The 19060-nt window shown below is 42.6% G+C and overlaps 1 protein-coding gene across 2 annotated transcripts in view; it reads right to left on the bottom strand.

The window, feature by feature from the left end:
- Window positions 1-8553: 8553 nt before the first annotated feature.
- WDFY1 (WD repeat and FYVE domain containing 1) overlaps window positions 8554-19060 on the bottom strand; it is a 50710-nt gene continuing 40203 nt past the window's right edge. The window contains exons 11-12 of one of the 2 annotated variants that reach the window (XM_040349026.1): window positions 14963-15071; window positions 8554-10148 (exon numbers count right to left, since the gene is read on the bottom strand). In XM_040349026.1, the coding sequence (XP_040204960.1) occupies window positions 10089-10148; window positions 14963-15071 (169 nt within the window). In that variant the 3' untranslated portion in view covers window positions 8554-10088. The remainder of the gene's footprint in view (window positions 10149-14962; window positions 15072-19060) is intronic. The other variant, XM_040349027.1, reaches the window with a different exon arrangement.

Genomic DNA, 19060 nt, shown 5'->3' with positions numbered 1-19060 from the left:
ATCGTCTGTTGCTTGGCAACTGTGCACACTAGAAAAGCTATGTATTACAAAAGTTCATTTCAATTGATCATCTAGAAAATGATTAACAGGCTGAGCTGTTATCAAAGGCCACTATCTCATAAAAAAATGCCCTGAATACTTGCATGGTAAATTGTCTCTGTCTTTACCTTGTATAGAGCCAAGGGCTTTCAAACTGAATTAGTTTTTAGAAATGTCACAAAAATATAGCTCTACGGCCAAATACACATGCATGAAATCATCAGTTATCTTGCATGCAGCATATTGGGATTTTCTTCAACCACTTTAGTCACTGAAACAAATTCCAGACACACTGGGGTTGATTTAGTAAAACTGCAGAGTGCAAAATCAGGTGCAGCGATGCATGGTGGCCAATCAGATTATGGTAACTGTGCCGCGTGTGTGCTCGTGGCACAGGTGTAGCAGCAGCAATTCACACAAAAATTTGGTTCCTTGGCACTAAGGACCAGAGGCCACATCTTTGTGTACAGCCAGCATGAAGGAGTTAATTAAGGCTTTGACAAAACAAAAACCCCGGAAAAGGATTGGTTTCTATGCAGAGCTGCACCAGATTTTGTAAATCAACCCCAAAGTGTGCAGAGAGCAGTAATATGGCTGAAGTGGAAAGACAAGGGGTGACTTATGTTTGCAGTCTGTGATTGACAGGCTGGCATTAGCTTGCCTATGCTGTGCGAAAAGCATGGGGTTGGTGGTCAGGTAGAAAATAATAGTCTCGGAGCTATGGGAGCTACAAGAAATGAAGACAGCATGTTTTACTAGTATAAGGTCCTTTATCCTCTTTTTTTTTTTTTTTTGGGGAGCAGTGTGCTATAATACACATCAGGGCCTCCCCTTTCGGTAGGATTTTTTGTGGCGCAAAGGAGCCACAGATGGCAAAAAAAATACCAGATAATTCAAATCTTTTGCCAAAACGAGAATATTTTTGTCTGGCACTTCTCATTTATAAAGGAACACACTCCTTAGTTCAGTGATTTTGGTTGACTGCAAAATTCAGCGTGGTAAAGCTAAACTACAGGCAAACAGCTAAAGACACAGATAAAATACATACAGTGCCTTGCAAAAGTATTCACCCCCCTTGGCATTTTTCATGTTTTGTTGCCTCACAACTTGGAATGAACATGGATTGTTTGAGAATTTGCATCATTTAATTTATAGAACATGCTCACAACTTAAGATTTTTTTTTATTGTGAAGCAAACAACAAATAGGACAAAATAACACAAATGGCTGAAGTGAGAAGTGCACAACTATTTACCCCGCTAAAGTCAATACTTTGTAGAGCCACCTTTTGCAGCTATCGCAGCTCCAAGTCACTTTGGATAAGTCTCTATGGGCTTGCCACTGGGATTTTTGCCCATTCCTCTTTGCAGAACTGCTCCAAGTCCTTCAAGTTGGATGGTTTGCGCTTCTGAACAGAAATGTTTAAGTCTGACCACAGATTTTCAATTGGATTGAGGTCTGGGCTTTGATTAGGCCATTCCAACACATTTACATGTTTCCCCTTAAACCACTCAAGTGTTGCTTTAGCAGTGTGTTTGGGGTCATTGTCCTGCTGGAAGGTGAACCACCGTCCTAGCCTCAAATCACATAGAGTGGTACAGGTTTTGCTCAAGAATATCCCTGTATCAGCATGTTTCTTGCCTTTGCAGCATAACTGGTTTGCACCTTGTGCTGCTGCACCATCTTCCAACCCATGTTCTGCTGTACAGGGACTGCAAGAGGATGATGTCAAAGTGGAATTCAGGTGCTCCTACACGGCTAGTACTTTATAAATACACATTTAACCCTTTAAATGGTACCTCCTGGCAATACTAAGATGGGCATTAATGCCTGGGAGGCAGCATGGCTTCTCTATAATGTGACCCCCAATTGGCCCTCACAGCAATCACATGATTGGGATCCTGTCCTGCTGACCCCCCGATCAGAAGCCATGACCAGTCGTTGTTGTCCAAGTTGAACGCATTCTTAACACACAACCTCAGGCTGCTGTAGACCGATATGTACAATGGCTGGGCATTAAAGCCCTTTTCTCTTGCTACTGCAGCTATGGGTTATGCTGCTGGAAAGAGGTTAAAGTGGTTGTAAAGGGAGCATTTTTTTTTTTAACTTACTTCATTCCATGCATTAAAATAAAAAGCCTTCTGTGTGCAGCTCTCCCCGCAGCCCCATCTCGATCCAGCAATGTTGCACGAGAGACTCGGTTGTCCAGGAGTCTCCTCATTGGCTGAGACAGCAGCAAAGCGCCATTGGCTCCCGCTGCTGTCAAAGTCAGTGAGCAGAGAGAGAGGGCTGAGCCACAGCTTTGTGTTAAAAATGGACATAGGGAGCTGTTGCACGGGTGACCCCATAGCAAGCTGCTTGCTGTGGGGGCACTTAACAGGAGGGAGGGGCCAGGAGTGCTAAAGTGGGACCCAAGAAGAGGAGAAACTGGGCTGCTCTGTGCAGAATCAGTTTTTTGTTAAAATCACTTTAGTAGCACTTATTGAATACAAAGCTAAACCAATTTGTGTATTTTACATCAGCCTGGAGTTCAGCTTTAAATATTTTTTCTACTTGGCTATTATTCCAGACATATGTAAAGACAAATAGACAACGGTAAAGGAAAGGAAAAAACATTTTTTATTAGGAAAAAAAAAAATTACAATGACATAACAAACTGCCTATTTTAGAAAGTTTGTTTTATTTCCATGAACAAGAATACATAAGAAGGCAGCTTAGCAAATGTCAGACATTCCCAGAATGCACTGAGACTGTGAAAATGACAAAACAAGGCTGGTGGCTGCTATTGCTTTAAAGAATTTACTCATTTACACATTTCATTATAGAGCACATGACTGGAAAGATATATACGGAGTTATTTCACTGGACACACCATAATCAAACTCAACAACTCTGCAGTGCAGGACACAGTTTAAGCAGACCAAAATACAGACTTGATTTTAATTCCAAAGACACGGGTGGAAAACAATTTGTGCTGCCCGTCATTGCAGATCATTTTCTGATGAAAAATGACAGTTGGACGGGTAACATACTAAGGGCCAGATTAAAAAAAGAGATAGGACGGCGTATCTCCTGATACGCCATCGTATCTCTGAGATATGACGGTCGTATCTATGCGCCTGATTCATAGAATCAGGTTACGCATAGATCTCCCTAAGATCCGACAGGTGTAAGTGACTTACACCGTCGGATCTTAGGCTGCAATTCTAGGCCGGCCGCTAGGTGGCGATTCCATTGCGGTCGGCGTAGAATATGCAAATGACTAGTTACGCCGATTCACGAACGTACGCTTGCCCGTCGCAGTAAATTTACGCCGTTTCCGTAAGAGATATGCGGCGTAAAACTAAAGCTGCCCTCTAGGTGGTCTAGCCAATGTTAAGTATGGCCGCCGTTCCCGCGCCAAAATTTGAAATTTAACGTCGTTTGCGTAAGTCGTTCGTGAATGGCGAAACCAATGACGTCCTTGCGACGTCATTTAGCGCAATGCACGTCAGGAAATTTTAGGGACGGAGCATGCGCAGTACGTTCGGCGCGGGAACGCGCCTAATTTAAATGGTCCCCGCCCCATTTGAATTAGGCGGGCTTGCGCCGGGCGGATTTACGCTACGCCGCCGCAACTTTACAGGCAAGTGCTTTGTGAATCAAGCACTTGCCCATAAAACTTGCGGTGGTGTAACGTAAATGTAATACGTTACGCCGCCACAGAGATGCGCCGATTCTACCTGAATCTGGCCCTAAGCTTTTATAATATTTCCCCAATTGCATTTCATAAAAAAAAATATTTAGATAAACGGATTTTTTTTATGGTTTTGCTTCAATATCCTCTACTGGACCATGCTGGATTGTCTGTCTGCATAATGGCAATAAAAAAAAAAAAAAAAAAAAAATGAAAAGCACAGGAAGAAGCTGAAATATAATAAGCCTCAAATTTGCCAGCAATGTTGTCACAAAAATGGCCAGCGCCACAATTTATATATGCAAACAATACCTAGAATGTAAAAACAGTTAGTGTAGCCCTGTGCCACATATTGACTGCTGAGGGCCGGCATTTGATTCTTGTATCAGGTTCAGTATTGGGGGATGTTGACTGTCGGATTCAAGGCAGAGAAATCCCACATCTGCATAGTGTGGAGGGCAAAATCGGATGATTACATGCTCTTCCGTAGGCATGTAACCTGCTCTGGCATTTAGGGGCAAGCCTTCAAATCTAGCTTGCATTTGCTGTCCAATATGCAATGGGGAAATACCTCAAGATTTCTGGAAGTGCAAAAGATTAAACTAGCAGCCACAAGTACAGCTGGCTTACTTTTAGGCTTGAGATACATTATACAAATTTTGTCCAAATTTGTAGGGCAAGGGCCTATCTTATTGCATACACATTGAAAGTACCGTATTTATCGGCGTATATCGCACACTTTTTTGCCCTGAATATCAGGGCAAAATCGTGGGTGCGCGATATACGCCGATACCCGCTTCCAGCTCCGTGTTTGAATGCCTGCGCCGCAATATACCGAGCGCAGTACACCCGGGTACATTCGGCCAGGCTCGGCTTCACTCGTAGTCACGCTCTGACGTTTATGCGTGAGAAGCCAAGCCTGGCCGAATATACCCGAGTGTACTGCGCTCGGTATACGTCGGCGGAGGCTTCAAACTGAGCGCGACATGAAGACAGCGCGGGAGAACACCACTGAGGCCGCAGACGGACGCCGGACCGGACGAGGCCGCTGGGCAAGACACCAAAACTGTAAGTAGTAAAATGTAATAATTTTTTTTTTACAGGAAAAACAGGTCAAAATTAGGGTGTGCGCGATATACGCCGGAGCGCGCAATACCCCGATAAATACGGTATTTGGGGTTGACCTCATATTATTTGGTTTGGTAAATCTAAAGGTAAATTGTGCAAAAACAATTGTATAATGTATGGCTGTTTTAACTTGCTAAAATGATACAATTAGTGACATGCAGTAACCCATACTTAGTGTCATTTAACAGATCAGGGTAAAAAAGCCAACAAAAAGTTAAAGCAGTTGTAATTGTACGCTATTTTTTTCCTTTATTTTTACCTGGCCACAATAACACACTTCCTGTTATAGGGTGGCTACACCATCTCATCCACTGCATCTACTGAGGCACAACATAGCCACTCTTGTACAACAGCACTGTCAGCTGGATTGGGTAGTATTGGATGAGCTAGTAGGTTTATATAAACTTTGCATAAGTGGGTTACAAATGAAAGCTGAAGGTGGGCCATAGTTGGTCCGAATCAGCAGAAACCAGCTGAGATTTGAACCGTGCATGGACATGCTAAATGTACCAAGTTGATCGATCAACTTGGGTACAACCAGCCTGCTGGATTTTACTTGCGATTACCGATAGCGGCTGCTATAGCGACTAGCAATAATCACTGTCTTCTCCAGGCTGGGATGGCTTCCCCCACTGTGAGAAAACAATGTCTCTGCAGCAGGTATTCTCCTGTCAGCACTGTGTGTTGATGGGGGGAATAGTGCACATTTCTCCTGCAGCCATTGGCACCATCTATGGCCTGCCTAATTCCACCTAAAAAGTTTTAATCAGTTAAAGCAATGATTTTTACGATAAGGCCCTGTTCATAGCAGGTTTTTTGGGATCACAGGCAAAAATTGCCAAGATTCAGCCTGTAATTCCAAATTGCACTGCAATAGTGGCAAAATGCACCACACATGTTTGGGTGCCATTCATTTTTAATGGCACCTCCAACGCGTTGGGAATTTGCTGCAGCAAAATCGCATTTCATGAAGCTTGTCGCCCAAAAAGATATGAAAGGGGCCAAAGGTTGGGGGGTTACCTAGATGAAAAACTGACCATTTTAAGCACCTCCATCCCTGCGGCAGCAGTTTTTAAAGAACAGCTTGGTCTGTTAAAGAAAAATCACAGACTTGCTGGCTGGATCAGCAGATTTTAAAACTGTATTACAGGGGAGACTTAAAAAGACATTGTATTACTGCTATTTGACAACCGGCATTATATATGTTGTTTTTTATTTTGTCCATAGTGCCGCTTTCATTTCAGGATGATTTTAATGCGTTGCTGCAGAATGCTGTCTGCACCAACTAAAACGTGGGGTTATACTGTATGTGTGGATAAGCAAATACATTCATTACATCTGGTTTTAAAAGCTCGGCATTAAGTCATATCATGTTTACAGGAGTATGAACTCTATTGGTTGTGTAAACACAGAATTAAATAGGTCTCTAATAAGACTAGATCTCCGAAGTGGGTGGGTAAGCATTCCAGTGTTCAATAGAGAGCAAGGCATCTATATTATTCAAATACAAGCACTCCAAGTAATGAATACAAAATAATATGAGTAATGAAGGGAAAAATAAAATAAAATGCAAAAAAACAAAACTAAAGGTCTAGAATACAAAATAACATTTATTTAATAATGTGGTGCATACAAACATAACATTTGATAACTAGTCATTATTTCTGTACAGCTCTAACTTATCCTGAAAAACATGCTAAAATGTTATTCTGTTATGGGTTACAGCTCCCTAGTGCTATATCCAAGACATCCCATTATGCTGCCTTCCATTTTCTGTCCCTAAGGGCCCATTCTCACCAGCTGCGTTGGGACTGTGCTGGGTAGCCTTGCTTGTTCCACAGTAATACAAGGCAAAAAACCTTGCTCCCCATCATGGCAGTTTTCCTCACTGCAGTGGTGTGTTCTGCAGTAAAGCATGCTGTATTTTTTCCCCCCAGCACAACAAGGTGTGACGCAATCCTCTGTGCTGCCACCAACAGAAATGTAATGTCGGAATTTCAATAAAGTGTGGAGTGCAACAGTGCGGTGTTTAGCACAGCTGTTGGTGTGAATGAGCTCTAAAGCTACAAAAGCAAGGATTCCTAATCTAGTGCACACCCAACTGACAGTCTATGGGCAGAAAATAACGACAGCACTGAAGAAACCAACTGGACGGACACGAAAGCATAAGCCAATACTGCACTCACCCTGTAATTGAGAGCTCATTGGACACGCGCTATTCATTAAAAGCACATGTCAAATGGAAAAACTGGTGCCGAGAGTCAAATTTTCTCAGCAGAAACGTATAAAGCACCAATGTGTAGGTTACTTAAGAACAATGCACATTAGCAATCGCCATTTCCTTCTCCTATTTGCAAGATCTAGGACCATACAGTAGAATTCAACATGCCACGGAGAATGGATGAAGATGTGAATCTTACAATAAAGTGCTGCCCAGAGCAAAAAAAGAAATGAGCAAATTCAAGTGGTATTCGTACCACACAGGGTCATCTAGTGAACCCTGGAAATCTCAGCAGGACACAATTACATAAAGTGTATAAAAAAAAATTGAAGAACATGCCTCGTCTACTTTTACCCATTCAAGGCAGAACAGGTTTGTTTTAATCCCCACCCTCCCTAGTATATACTTATCCCTCACCTTTACTCCCTTGTCATTCTGCACAGCACTGGATGAAAAAGAAATACCCAGTACTCGGAGAAGCATGTCAATTGCTCCATGTGACAGTGCCAGGCCAATAAAAGTTGTCACACAGAGTTCATAGCCATGTTTGAGCTGCAACTCTGGAGACTCATTTTACATAGGACTTTGCATTGCTCCTAGTGACTGCAAGACGTGGCAGGGTAAGTGAAAGGAAGGCATCTGTATGCTGTCGAGAAGGGCCTAATTAAAGTGAACTTGAAGTGAACCTTTCCTTTGCCCTATTTAAAGGAAACCTGTTCTGAAGATATGTAGGGATCTATTGCTAATCTCCTGAAAATGTTAGCGGTCAGGCCTTTATCGAGAACAACATGCATGTGAAATCACAACACCTAATCTTCCTACTTGTCCCCACAAATGGAAGCTACTGGATCACTTCAACAGCCAGAATTCCTTCTTAGAAAAGCAAAAATGTCCCTGGTTGTATTATGGACAACAGAGACCCCCTTGTCTTTTAAATCTGATTTAATGGTCCCAGGTCCTTTAAAAAAAAAAAAGCCAATTTTAACATTTCGGTCTAAAGCAGTCTTAAAAAAACAAAAGCTGTTACAATACTAAATAAGCATATTTATTTGATAAACCTACTTGACAAATACACCAAGACCCGGTTCACACACAGGCGGCACGACTTTGGGGAGCGACTCGGCAAGGCGATCTCAAGACGACTTGAGAGGCAACTTGCAAAATCACTTCTGTATTGAAGTCAATGCAAGTCGCCCCAAAGTCGTACAGGAACCTTTTTCTAAGCCGGAGCGACTTGCGTCGCTCCTATTAGAACGGTTCCATTGAACAGAGCGGACCGCAATTTTTTAGGCAGCTGAGTATGCTGAGGACAGATAGCATAAACCATCAGTATTTCAAAGAATGAAAGAGAAAAATAAACTAAAACTGAGAAAATGTGGAGAAATAGATAACTAGCTATATAAATCACACATTTCTTATCTTGTGTATGTAAAAATATACAAATTATTCTATACATTGCATTCTGTGTATCCGTTTCTCAATATCCTTCATTTACAAATGTTATTATTAAATACCTTCCAGAAAGGAGTTCATGGAGAAGGTAAAAATTGATTTACTGCTTGTGTGGTGATGCCATTTGAAGCGATATGTCCAGACAGAAATATGAGGAAATGACAATGTTGACTTGTTCTTAAAAGTGCAGGTTCTAAGGCTGCCATCCTCATTCTTGCATCCCTACACAGGGAAAGCAAGAAAGAAGATGGCTACACTTCCCCCTACACAAGTTACGTTAGAAATGGAAGCTCTCTATATTAAAGGGCTGATGATATGAATTAGGGTAGGTCACCGATATACCCAATTTCTGTCATTCTGCTATGTATCAATTGTAATGTAGGTAAAAAAGAAAAGCACTCCAAAAGATTCTCAGCTGAGAAAAACCTGTCTCGTCACCTAAAACCTGACTGTAATGGCTGCATTCTCAGATAGCCTTCCAAGGACCAATTGCTTTGCAGTCATGTACTGTGCGCTTTACATTCCAAAAGATACAGCAGGTGCCTTGGTGTGACCGGGCCCTGAGGATGTCGCAAATAAATGGATTCCTGAAACTCCAATGAATAAATCTCTCCAAAGCTCCTGGGATACATATAGACTATGGTTGGATAAGTGGCTATAAGCTATGGTTAGCTAGTCAATTTGTGAACTACCTGTTAGTGCCCTATATTATTTTTAACAAACCTTATTCCGAAAAAAAAAAAAAAAAAGAAGAGGTTTAATGGTAGCTGTAGAATGTTCTCGGATTTCAGGAGGTTTCATCCCACAAGTACAACTCATATCAATGCACATAAAATGTATAGAGCAGCAAGGAAAAGATTATAAGGGCCAAACAATATTCCTACGAGAGCTTACTAGTGTGCTTTCAGTATTTGATCTTGCCAATTCCTATGCATGACAACCAAAAAGGATATACATTACCTGCAAACAAAACAAACCTGTAATACAGGAACATATTCAATGATCTGGTTAGGAAAATACTAGGGTCAGCCTTCATATGTTCACAAACGATAATACAACAGACAACGTAAAACAAACACAACATCGGCCTCTAGTCATTGAAATTTTTTAGAACATAGAATAATAATGTGACTTTCCTATAGGGATATTGGAATAGAAGGACCTGTGAAAGAAAAGAAAAACCAAGAGCTTTCTTGAAAGATCAATTAAACGATAAAAATGTCCCGTCTGATAATAAAAGTATCCTGTCTTTATAGGTAGATTTTTAGTAATTTTCTAAAGGTAGCAGATATCATTCCACAATGATATACAACTACATAAAGTTATGTGAAATGATTACAGACAGCTGGCTCCTGTGCGGCATGGAGCTTGTAGCGCAGAGAAGGTAAAGACGGGCAGCTGTGTGGGGTTTAAGGCACCTCCTCCTGGTTTGGGCAGAGCTGTTGCATTGCTTTGCTTCCATAGGGTACATACGGTAGAAGCACAGAAGTGTGGGCAATGCCCCGGGTGAGGTGGTGTGCATGTACGTGGCTGTACATAAGGTGCTTTCTTCAAAGTAAACAAACTGGGGGGATCAACGAGGAGAAAAGCCAGTGGCAAGACTGCAACCCACTGCAGGCGTCATGTCCCAGATCTACAAAAAACGCAATAAAAAGCATTACTGTCACAGGTATACACAATGACATACTTTACTTATACACAAAGTGGAAGCCATATACCATAATTAAAAAGTTACCTTTTACCCAGTGATGTGTGTAAAAGTGTATATAAAAAGATTAAGAGCCGGTTCACACAGGGGCTCAGGAGCGACTCGGCAAGGCGATCTGCCCACGACTTCAGAGGCGACTTGCAAAATGACTTCTATATTGAAGACAATGCAAGTCGCCCTGAAGTCATCCCAAAGTAGTACGGGAACCTTTTTTTAAGTTGGAGTGACTTGAATTGCTTCTATTAGAACGGTTCCATTGTACAGAACGGAGCGCGACTTGTCAGGCGGCTAAGTCACCCGACAAGTCGCACCTGTGTGAACCGGCTCTTAAATCTATGCATTTCTAAAAACAGTCAAATTATAAATTTACTTGACTACCAGAGCCAATTTATAAACAGTGGATGGAAGACCGTGATTTTTAAGCACACTCCTGGCTGCTCTAATGCTATACATGTATTTTTATTAATAATAATTCAGCCTTTGTCTGGCTGTTTTTTTGACAACTAGCATTTCACATCTGGCACCTCGGTCAATTCTACTTTAGCAACTTGTGCTGTGAGAATGTTTTAAAGCCAATATGTTTTTGGTGTGTCACTAATGTTTATTGGGGTCCACCGTCTTTTGAACTTAAAGCGGTGGTTCACCCTAATTGGCAACTTTTCCTGTTTCAAATCAGCTTCCACAGTACGCTCTGCATCCGTTTTTTTTTTTTTTTAATCGGCCTCCTTACCTTTGAACGAGGGCCTTTAGTGAGCTGTCACTCACTTTTCCCCGCGGGAGTGGGCGTGGCTTTCAATCCCCCACCAGCGCTATGTCTCCTGGGAGTTAGTCCTGAGAATCCCAGGAGACGCGCCGTGTTAGAAAATCCCGCGATATCTCGCGGGTCACGTGACTAGTAACTTGCCTGCTAGTCACAGCGGGGAGTGTCCTTTTCAGGACGCTGCCGGCCGTTGTCCTAGCAACGGCGCAGTGTTGACGGCGCTGCTCGCCGTCACACTGTGCGTGCGCCTGATACATTCACCGCATCCCGGAAGGGCTTCAGAGTGCCCGCAGTCAAGATGGCAATGTCCATCATCGATTTTTATAAGATATTCTTTTGGGGGAAATCGTCTTGGTAGCGGCTGCAAGTAGGAGACTGGTGAGTACAATTTTCGTTGTACCATCAGTGTTACAAAAACGTCTTTAAAAAAAAAACGTTTTCCCGCGGAACTCCCGCTTTAAGTAATGCATAGCTATATATTATAGCTTGGTCTTTGTGTGCCCTCTGTGGCCACATGGTGCCCCCTGTGTACTCTGCATTGCCTTGTTGGCCCCTGTTTGGGAGTAATGGGAGACGGTGTTGGGTAAGCAATAGAATGCTTGAACATGGCAAACAATGATTGATGATGATTTTTTGTTATATGCTTTTGTTTTTAGTCTTCATTAATTGTCTAAATTTGTATTGCTCTATACTATTATGGCATATTTTGTCTTTTTGAACAGTGATTATCTACAAAAATCCCCTGAGAAAGCCCTATGTCGTGAAACATGTTGGGATAGACACTACATCATCATCGCTTTTTTTAAAGGGAAAATAAGTTGTCCTTTTTTTTTTTTTTACACAATGTTAAAATGTTAACTATGTACGAATAAAATATGTTTTGATATATAAACCTGATGGCTCTATTGTGTTTATGGCACCGTTAAAAATCACATACCACAACCTATAACTTTGTACATGTAATGTTGTAGAATGAGTGATGGGCTTTCATGTGGAAGTGATTACAGCCACCCAAATCAGTACAATGTGCCTGCAGGCTTCTCTTTCCCCATAGGACATTGTTCAGGCTTGGCAACTTGCCCAGATTACAGGTTTAGGATACCCAGGTAAAAACATCAGAGAGACTTATTGTCACTTATGTGGCTGGACAATAAATCTCAGTTTCCTGAGAAAAGTTGAGAGAAATAAGGGTTTGGTTCCCCCCTCCCCGGATGCAGCATCATTCCGATGCTGCATCTGTCCCCCGGCATGTCTACACAGATTGTATCAATACATTTTTATTTATAAAAATAGTAGGCAAGAATATAAATTGCCATATACAATATTTAACAATGTTAGATCTAACTATAATATGATGTAAGAGATGTATAGGATTATTCAGTTCTTGGTGACCTGAACAAGCCTACCCCTAATGGGTACAAACTGTAGGTCTGAGATGGTCATCAAGTTAAACCTATAGTTGATTTAAAAACTTAAAAGGAAGGAGTGACCCCAGAAATTTTTCTAAAGGTACACATATACTGAATACCACTGTCCAATGTCTGTCAGGAAAATGAATGCCTGGTGTCTAAAAGCATAACAGACAACCTGTACAAAGGTCAGTCAGCTGGAACCTGGATGAGAAAATTGTGCTTTGTTCTCCACGGTTACAGCATTCATTAGATATTGGTTAACCAGCAGGACCAGGCAAATAAGATCACATAGGTGGGGCTCTGACTAATTGGACTTTGAAAATCCCACAGACCAAAGTCTTTCAATAGCTAATGAATTTTACTCTAAATTTCACTGCTTTCCAAACACACAATTCCCAATTTGTTCTGCTATCTGACACACAGGACACGTGTATAAAAATGTGCAAATGGAAACGTGGCAACTTTTATAGCTTCAAATCATTAATATTCTACAACACTTTTTAAGGGCACTACATTTTTTTTGCAGTAATTATTGAAGAAACAAAAACTGGATCAATAAAATCAGCAATTTGTTGACTGCATAAGTATTAATGCGAGTAAACACGTGACTGAATCACCCTGGCTACAAATACAGCTGCAAGTTTTCCGGGGTAAAATCGCTACCGGTTCTGCAATTATTTTTTTGGCCACTTATTGGCATAACAGCTTTTTCATGTAGGATGGGACCAGTAGCGAACATCAATTTTCTAGAAATGATTGGACAGCTCTAATGCCGCGTACACACGATCATTTTTCAGCATGAAAAAAAACGTAGTTTTTCAAAAACGTCATTTAAAATGATCGTGTGTGGGCTTCACATCATTTTTCAGGTTCTGAAAAACGTCAAAAAACTAAATTCGAACATGCTGCATTTTTTAACGTCGTTTTAAACAATGTCGTTTTTTCGGGTTGTAAAAAATGATCGTGTGTGGGCTAAAACTATGTTAAAAACCTGCGCATGCTCAGAAGCGAGTTATGAGACGGGAGCGCTCGTTCTGGTAAAACTACCGTTCATAATAGAGTAAGCACATTCATCACGCTGTAACAGACAGAAAAGCGCGAATCGTCTTTTACTAACACGGAATCAGCTAAAGCAGTCCAAAGGAAAATGGAACGTCCCCTTTATAGTGCCGTCGTACGTGTTGTACGTCACCGCGCTTTGCTAGAGCATTTTTTAAAAACGATGGTGTGTAGGCAACATCGTTTTAATGATGAAGCTGGGAAAAGTTCGTTTTTTTTTCATGCTGAAAAATGATCGTGTTTAAAATGTACGCTGCACTTTTACAGCACTGGACTTTTTGTAACGTTTGCACTTTTTTTTTGCAATTATTGCACTAAATGCTTTTGCAGTATTGCCACTTTGTGTCAAATGTAATAATAAAACAAAAAATGTGCACATTGAGCTGTGATATTATTGGTTTGCAATGTTTGATTACAGTGATGTCACTTTTGATATATTTGGTCATATAGATCATTGAAGGATAGTTTTAAAACATAGCACCAAGAGTAGTGTACAATGTGCTATGTACCAATAATAAACATAATAACTTGGTGATGAAAAACAATCTCAAATATAACAATCAGGTGGAATATATATATATATATATATATATATATATATATATATATATATATATATATATATATATATACATACATACATATATATATATACACACACACACACACACACACATATATACATACATACATACACACACACATTGGAGCTGCACAATTAATCAAAATCACAATCTTTTTCCCTTCCCAATCTTAAAACAGCATGTCTTCTAACAAGTGCAGAGAGTTCTCACAGCTGCAAAAAAATATATAAAAAAACTTGTCAGGCTGCCTGGACTTTTTTTAACAACACACTAAAAAGTGAAACAAAGTATCTCCTCGATCTTTTATCAAAGGAAATAACTCTGCATGTAGATGAAGGAAGTTTAACCATTTAAAGACCAAACCTTTTCTGGCATTTGTTGCTTAGTAAAAAATCATTATTTTCTGCTAGAAAATTACTTGAACACTAGGGCGGCAACCAACGATTATTTTCATAATCGATTAGTTGGCCGATTATTGTTTCGATTAATCGGTTAACACCTGCTCCTCATTCACACCTGAGACCTTGTAACACTAATGAGTCACATGACACTGGGGAGGGAAAATGGCTAATTGGGTCCATTTTGGACATTTTCCCTTAAAGGTGTACTCGTTGTTGCCAGCGGTTTAGACATTAATGGCTGTGTGTTGAGTTATTTTGAGGGGACATCAAATTCACACTGTTATACAAGCTATACACTCACTACTTTACATTGTAGCAACGTGTCATTTCTTCAGTGTTGTCACATGAAAAGATTTTATAAAATATTTACAAAAATGTGAGGGGTGTGCTCACTTTTGTGAGATACTGTGAATAGCTTTTTGACACACGGGATAAGTATTACAAACTAGCGCAGCTTGTAGTTTCCGTTATAGAAAATTATATGCCTATTTTGATCGTTAACATTAAATTTATTTTTTATTACCTTTATCAGCCGGTCTGTTCCGCAGGTGACCATAAGTCCTCTTGAGACATCCATTGTCATGTAGCAGATGTTGTGCTTGCCCTCATGGAAAGTGGCCAATGGTGTCCGACTTCAGAAGACAGACAGTGTTTTAATTAAATTGACCAGTTATAAAAAATATACTATGTGACCAATGCAACATGAGTTTATTATGAAACCGTTAAAAAGTTAATAAATCAAATGACAGCCTTGTATACTGTGACAAGGTAGATTTTAATGTAATGCCACGCTCACAGTGGAGTACAGCGTACATCCATGCAAGTGTAGGACCCTGAATACACACGTCCTGCATTCGGGGCCATGCACCCACAAGGATGTCAAACAGAGCAGTGGCTGTGTCCCAACTGACATGAATAGGACAACCTGCACGGAACATCTGTACATCCCCATGCAGGTTAACACAGACTCCCCATGGGTGTACACTGTAGCACGCCCTTGTGATCGAGGCCTTACTTAACAACTGTAGTCGTGCAAGAAAGAAAATGCAGCACCTCATTGAACACTGTTAATCCTTGAATACTATTCGTCAAATAACACCCCCCCCCCCCAATCTTTTCACACCACCCTCTTTCAATTCTCATCTTGACTGCGGATGCATCTCCCTGTGATGATGGGCTAAGTTATTGGATGAGGATTACATTTGCTGTTCTTTCTTTCTAAGCCCTGTGTATTATTATTGCCAAGAACATTTTTCAGATTCTTTTTATTTTACTTTTGTTATCTATTTTCTATATGGATTCTGCTATACTTTATTTTGTATGGCTTTGTACTAATCCTTAATTAACATTTTACTGCCCAATTTTTTTAAATGTAACACTTGATCCCTTCATATCACAGATAAACATGCTGAAAGTGTACAGTAATATAGGGCCAAATTCTCAAAAGAGATACGCAGACTTAACTGCTGTTCAGCCTGCGTATCCCTGTGCCTAACTTTGGAAACGATTCTCAAAAGGCTTTTTCCAAAGTTAGGCAGAAAATCTGACATGTGTAAGACACTTACACGGTCAGATTTTAGGATGCAGTACCGCATCCGCCACTGGGGGCATTTCTCATTGAAATGCAGCTTTGCGTATGCAAATGAGGACTTAAGCAGATTTTCAAAGCATTTCAGCACTTTGATTTCTGCCTAAGTTCCGAATTTGCCGGCGCAAAACTAGGGCTGGTTTTATAATGTGGAAAGTTAGCCAAACCTTGTAAAGGCCCATTCCAGCGACGGCATTTGGTATGCATTCCTGAGGGAGAACTCCACAGCAATTTTTAAATTCAAAACCGGCATGGGTTCCCCCCCAGGAGCATACCAGGCCCTTAGGTCTGGTATGGGTTGTAAGGAGACCCCCCTCCGCCGAAAATTCGACGTAGGGGGTCCCCCTACAATCCATACCAGACCCGTATCCAAAGCACGCTACCCGGCCGGTCAGGAATGGGAGTGGGGACGAGCGAGCGCCCCCCCCCTCCTGAGCCGTGCCAGGCCGCATGCCCTCAACATGGGGGGGTTGGGTGCTCTGGGGCAGGGGGGCGCACTGCGGGCCCCCCCACCCCAGAGCACCCTGTCCCCATGTTGATGAGGACAGGACCTCTTCCCGACAACCCTTGCCATTGGTTGTCGGGGTCTGCGGGAGGGGACTTATCGGAATCTGGGAGTCCCCTTTAATAAGGGGGCCCCCAGATACCGGCCCCCCACCCTAAGTGAATGGATATGGGGTACATCGTACCCCTATCCATTCACCTGGAGGCAAAAAGTAAAATTTAGTAAACACACAACACAAGGCTTTTTAAAATAATTTATTATTCTGCTCCGGATGCCCCCCCTGTCTTCTTTATTAGCTCAATTACCAGGGGGGGCTTCTTCTTCCACTCTCCGGGGGTCTTCCGCTCTCCGGGGGTCTTCCGCTCTCCGGGGGTCTTCTCCGCTCTCCGGGGGGGGCTTCTCCGCTCTCCGGGGGGGGCTTCTCCGCTCTCCGGGGGTCTTCTTCCATCTTCTCCCCTCTTCCGCTGTTGACTCGGCGAACCCCGGTTCTTCTGCAGCTCTCCGGTGCCTTCTTCTTCAGCGCTGGCTGCCTGCTATGTTTGTGTGTTAGCTCGATTTCAAACAGGCAGCCGGCGCGGTCTTCTGTGACGTCATCTTCTCTTCTGTTCTTCTCCCCTCTTCCGATGTTGCCTCGTCGCCTGTTGTCGCTGTAATGATGGAAGCGCGCCTTGCATCCCATTTATATAGGCATCACCGTCCCATCATGCTCCGGCAGGTACCCACGTGGTGGGTGCACGTGGGTAGGCACCCACCACGTGGGTACCTACCGGAGCATGATGGGACGGTGATGCCTATATAAATGTGATGCAAGGCGCGCTTCCATCATTACAGCGAAAACAGGCGACGAGGCAACATCGGAAGAGGGGAGAAGAACAGAAGAGAAGATGACGTCACAGAAGACCGCGCCGGCTGCCTGTTTGAAATCGAGCTAACACACAAACATAGCAGGCAGCCAGCGCTGAAGAAGAAGGCACCGGAGAGCTGCAGAAGAACCGGGGTTCGCCGAGTCAACAGCGGAAGAGGGGAGAAGATGGAAGAAGACCCCCGGAGTCCGGAGAAGCCCCCCCCGGAGAGCGGAGAAGACCCCCGGAGAGCGGAAGACCCCCGGAGAGCGGAAGACCCCCGGAGAGCGGAAGACCCCCGGAGAGCGGAAGACCCCCGGAGAGTGGAAGAAGAAGCCCCCCTGCTAATTGAGCTAATAACGAAGACAGGGGGGGCATCCGGAGCAGAATAATAAATTATTTTAAAAAGCCTTGTGTTGTGCGTTTACTAAATTTTACTTTTTGCCTCCAGGTGAATGGATAGGGGTACGATGTACCCCATATCCATTCACTTAGGGTGGGGGGCCGGTATCTGGGGGCCCCCTTATTAAAGGGGACTCCCAGATTCCGATAAGTCCCCTCCCGCAGACCCCGACAACCAATGGCAAGGGTTGTCGGGAAGAGGTCCTGTCCTCATCAACATGGGGACAGGGTGCTCTGGGGTGGGGGGGCCCGCAGTGCGCCCCCCTGCCCCAGAGCACCCAACCCCCCCATGTTGAGGGCATGCGGCCTGGCACGGCTCAGGAGGGGGGGGGGACGCTCGCTCGTCCCCACTCCCATTCCTGACCGGCCGGGTAGCGTGCTTTGGATACGGGTCTGGTATGGATTGTAGGGGGACCCCCTATGTCAATTTTTCGGCGTGGGGGGGTCTCCTTACAACCCATACCAGACCTAAGGGCCTGGTATGCTCCTGGGGGGGGAACCCATGCCGTTTTTTTCTTTGAAAATTGGCATGGAGTTCTCCCTCTCAGGAATGCATGCTGAGCGACGCTGACATTTTTTTTTATAATTATTTGTTTTCCCGGCGCGTCTTTTTTTTTCACCCGTCGCAACTTTAGTGTCCCGTCGAAATTCTCAAAGCCGACCGGCGTTAATTACGTTCGCGCGCTGCACGTCGGGAAAATGACGTCACACGCATGCGCAGTACGGCCGGCGCGGGAGCGCGCCTCATTTAAATTTTAAACGCCCCCAGGAGAGGAGGACCGCCTTACGACGGCGGCACTTAAGTTACACAGCGTGTAATTTCTACCCAAGTGCTTTGACGATCAGGCACTTAGGTAGAAATTTTAAGTCAGTGTAACTTAACTGCTGAAATTTAAGTTACGCAGACTTTTTGAGAATTTGGCCCATAGTATTTTGCACATTATTTCTATATTCTGTTAATTCCTAAAAAAGATTGTCCTAAAGTCAGATAAATATGAAATGTGGTGTTAGAATATTTCATACTTTCATTAATAGCCAATAGGTGGGCACTACAGACTTGTTACACATTTAACAGTCGATTATCAAATTAGAACCAAAAATTGTTGCAAGTTCATCAAAGTGCAAATTCAGAATAAAGGGTTATTGCCTTTTGCCAAGTGTTTGTATTTGGAGAAAACGTTTGCTTTTACAAGTTAGAGGAGATATATATATATATATATATACTATATATATTTTAGAGTAACAATAAGGTTTTGTACTTTAACTTTAGTTGGTGCTTGAACT

The sequence above is a fragment of the Rana temporaria genome, chromosome 4, assembly GCF_905171775.1.
Source record: "Rana temporaria chromosome 4, aRanTem1.1, whole genome shotgun sequence".
NCBI classification, from domain to species: Eukaryota; Metazoa; Chordata; class Amphibia; order Anura; family Ranidae; genus Rana; species Rana temporaria.
The sequence above is the reverse complement of the archived record's forward strand: the minus strand, read 5'-3'. Positions and strand labels throughout refer to the sequence as shown.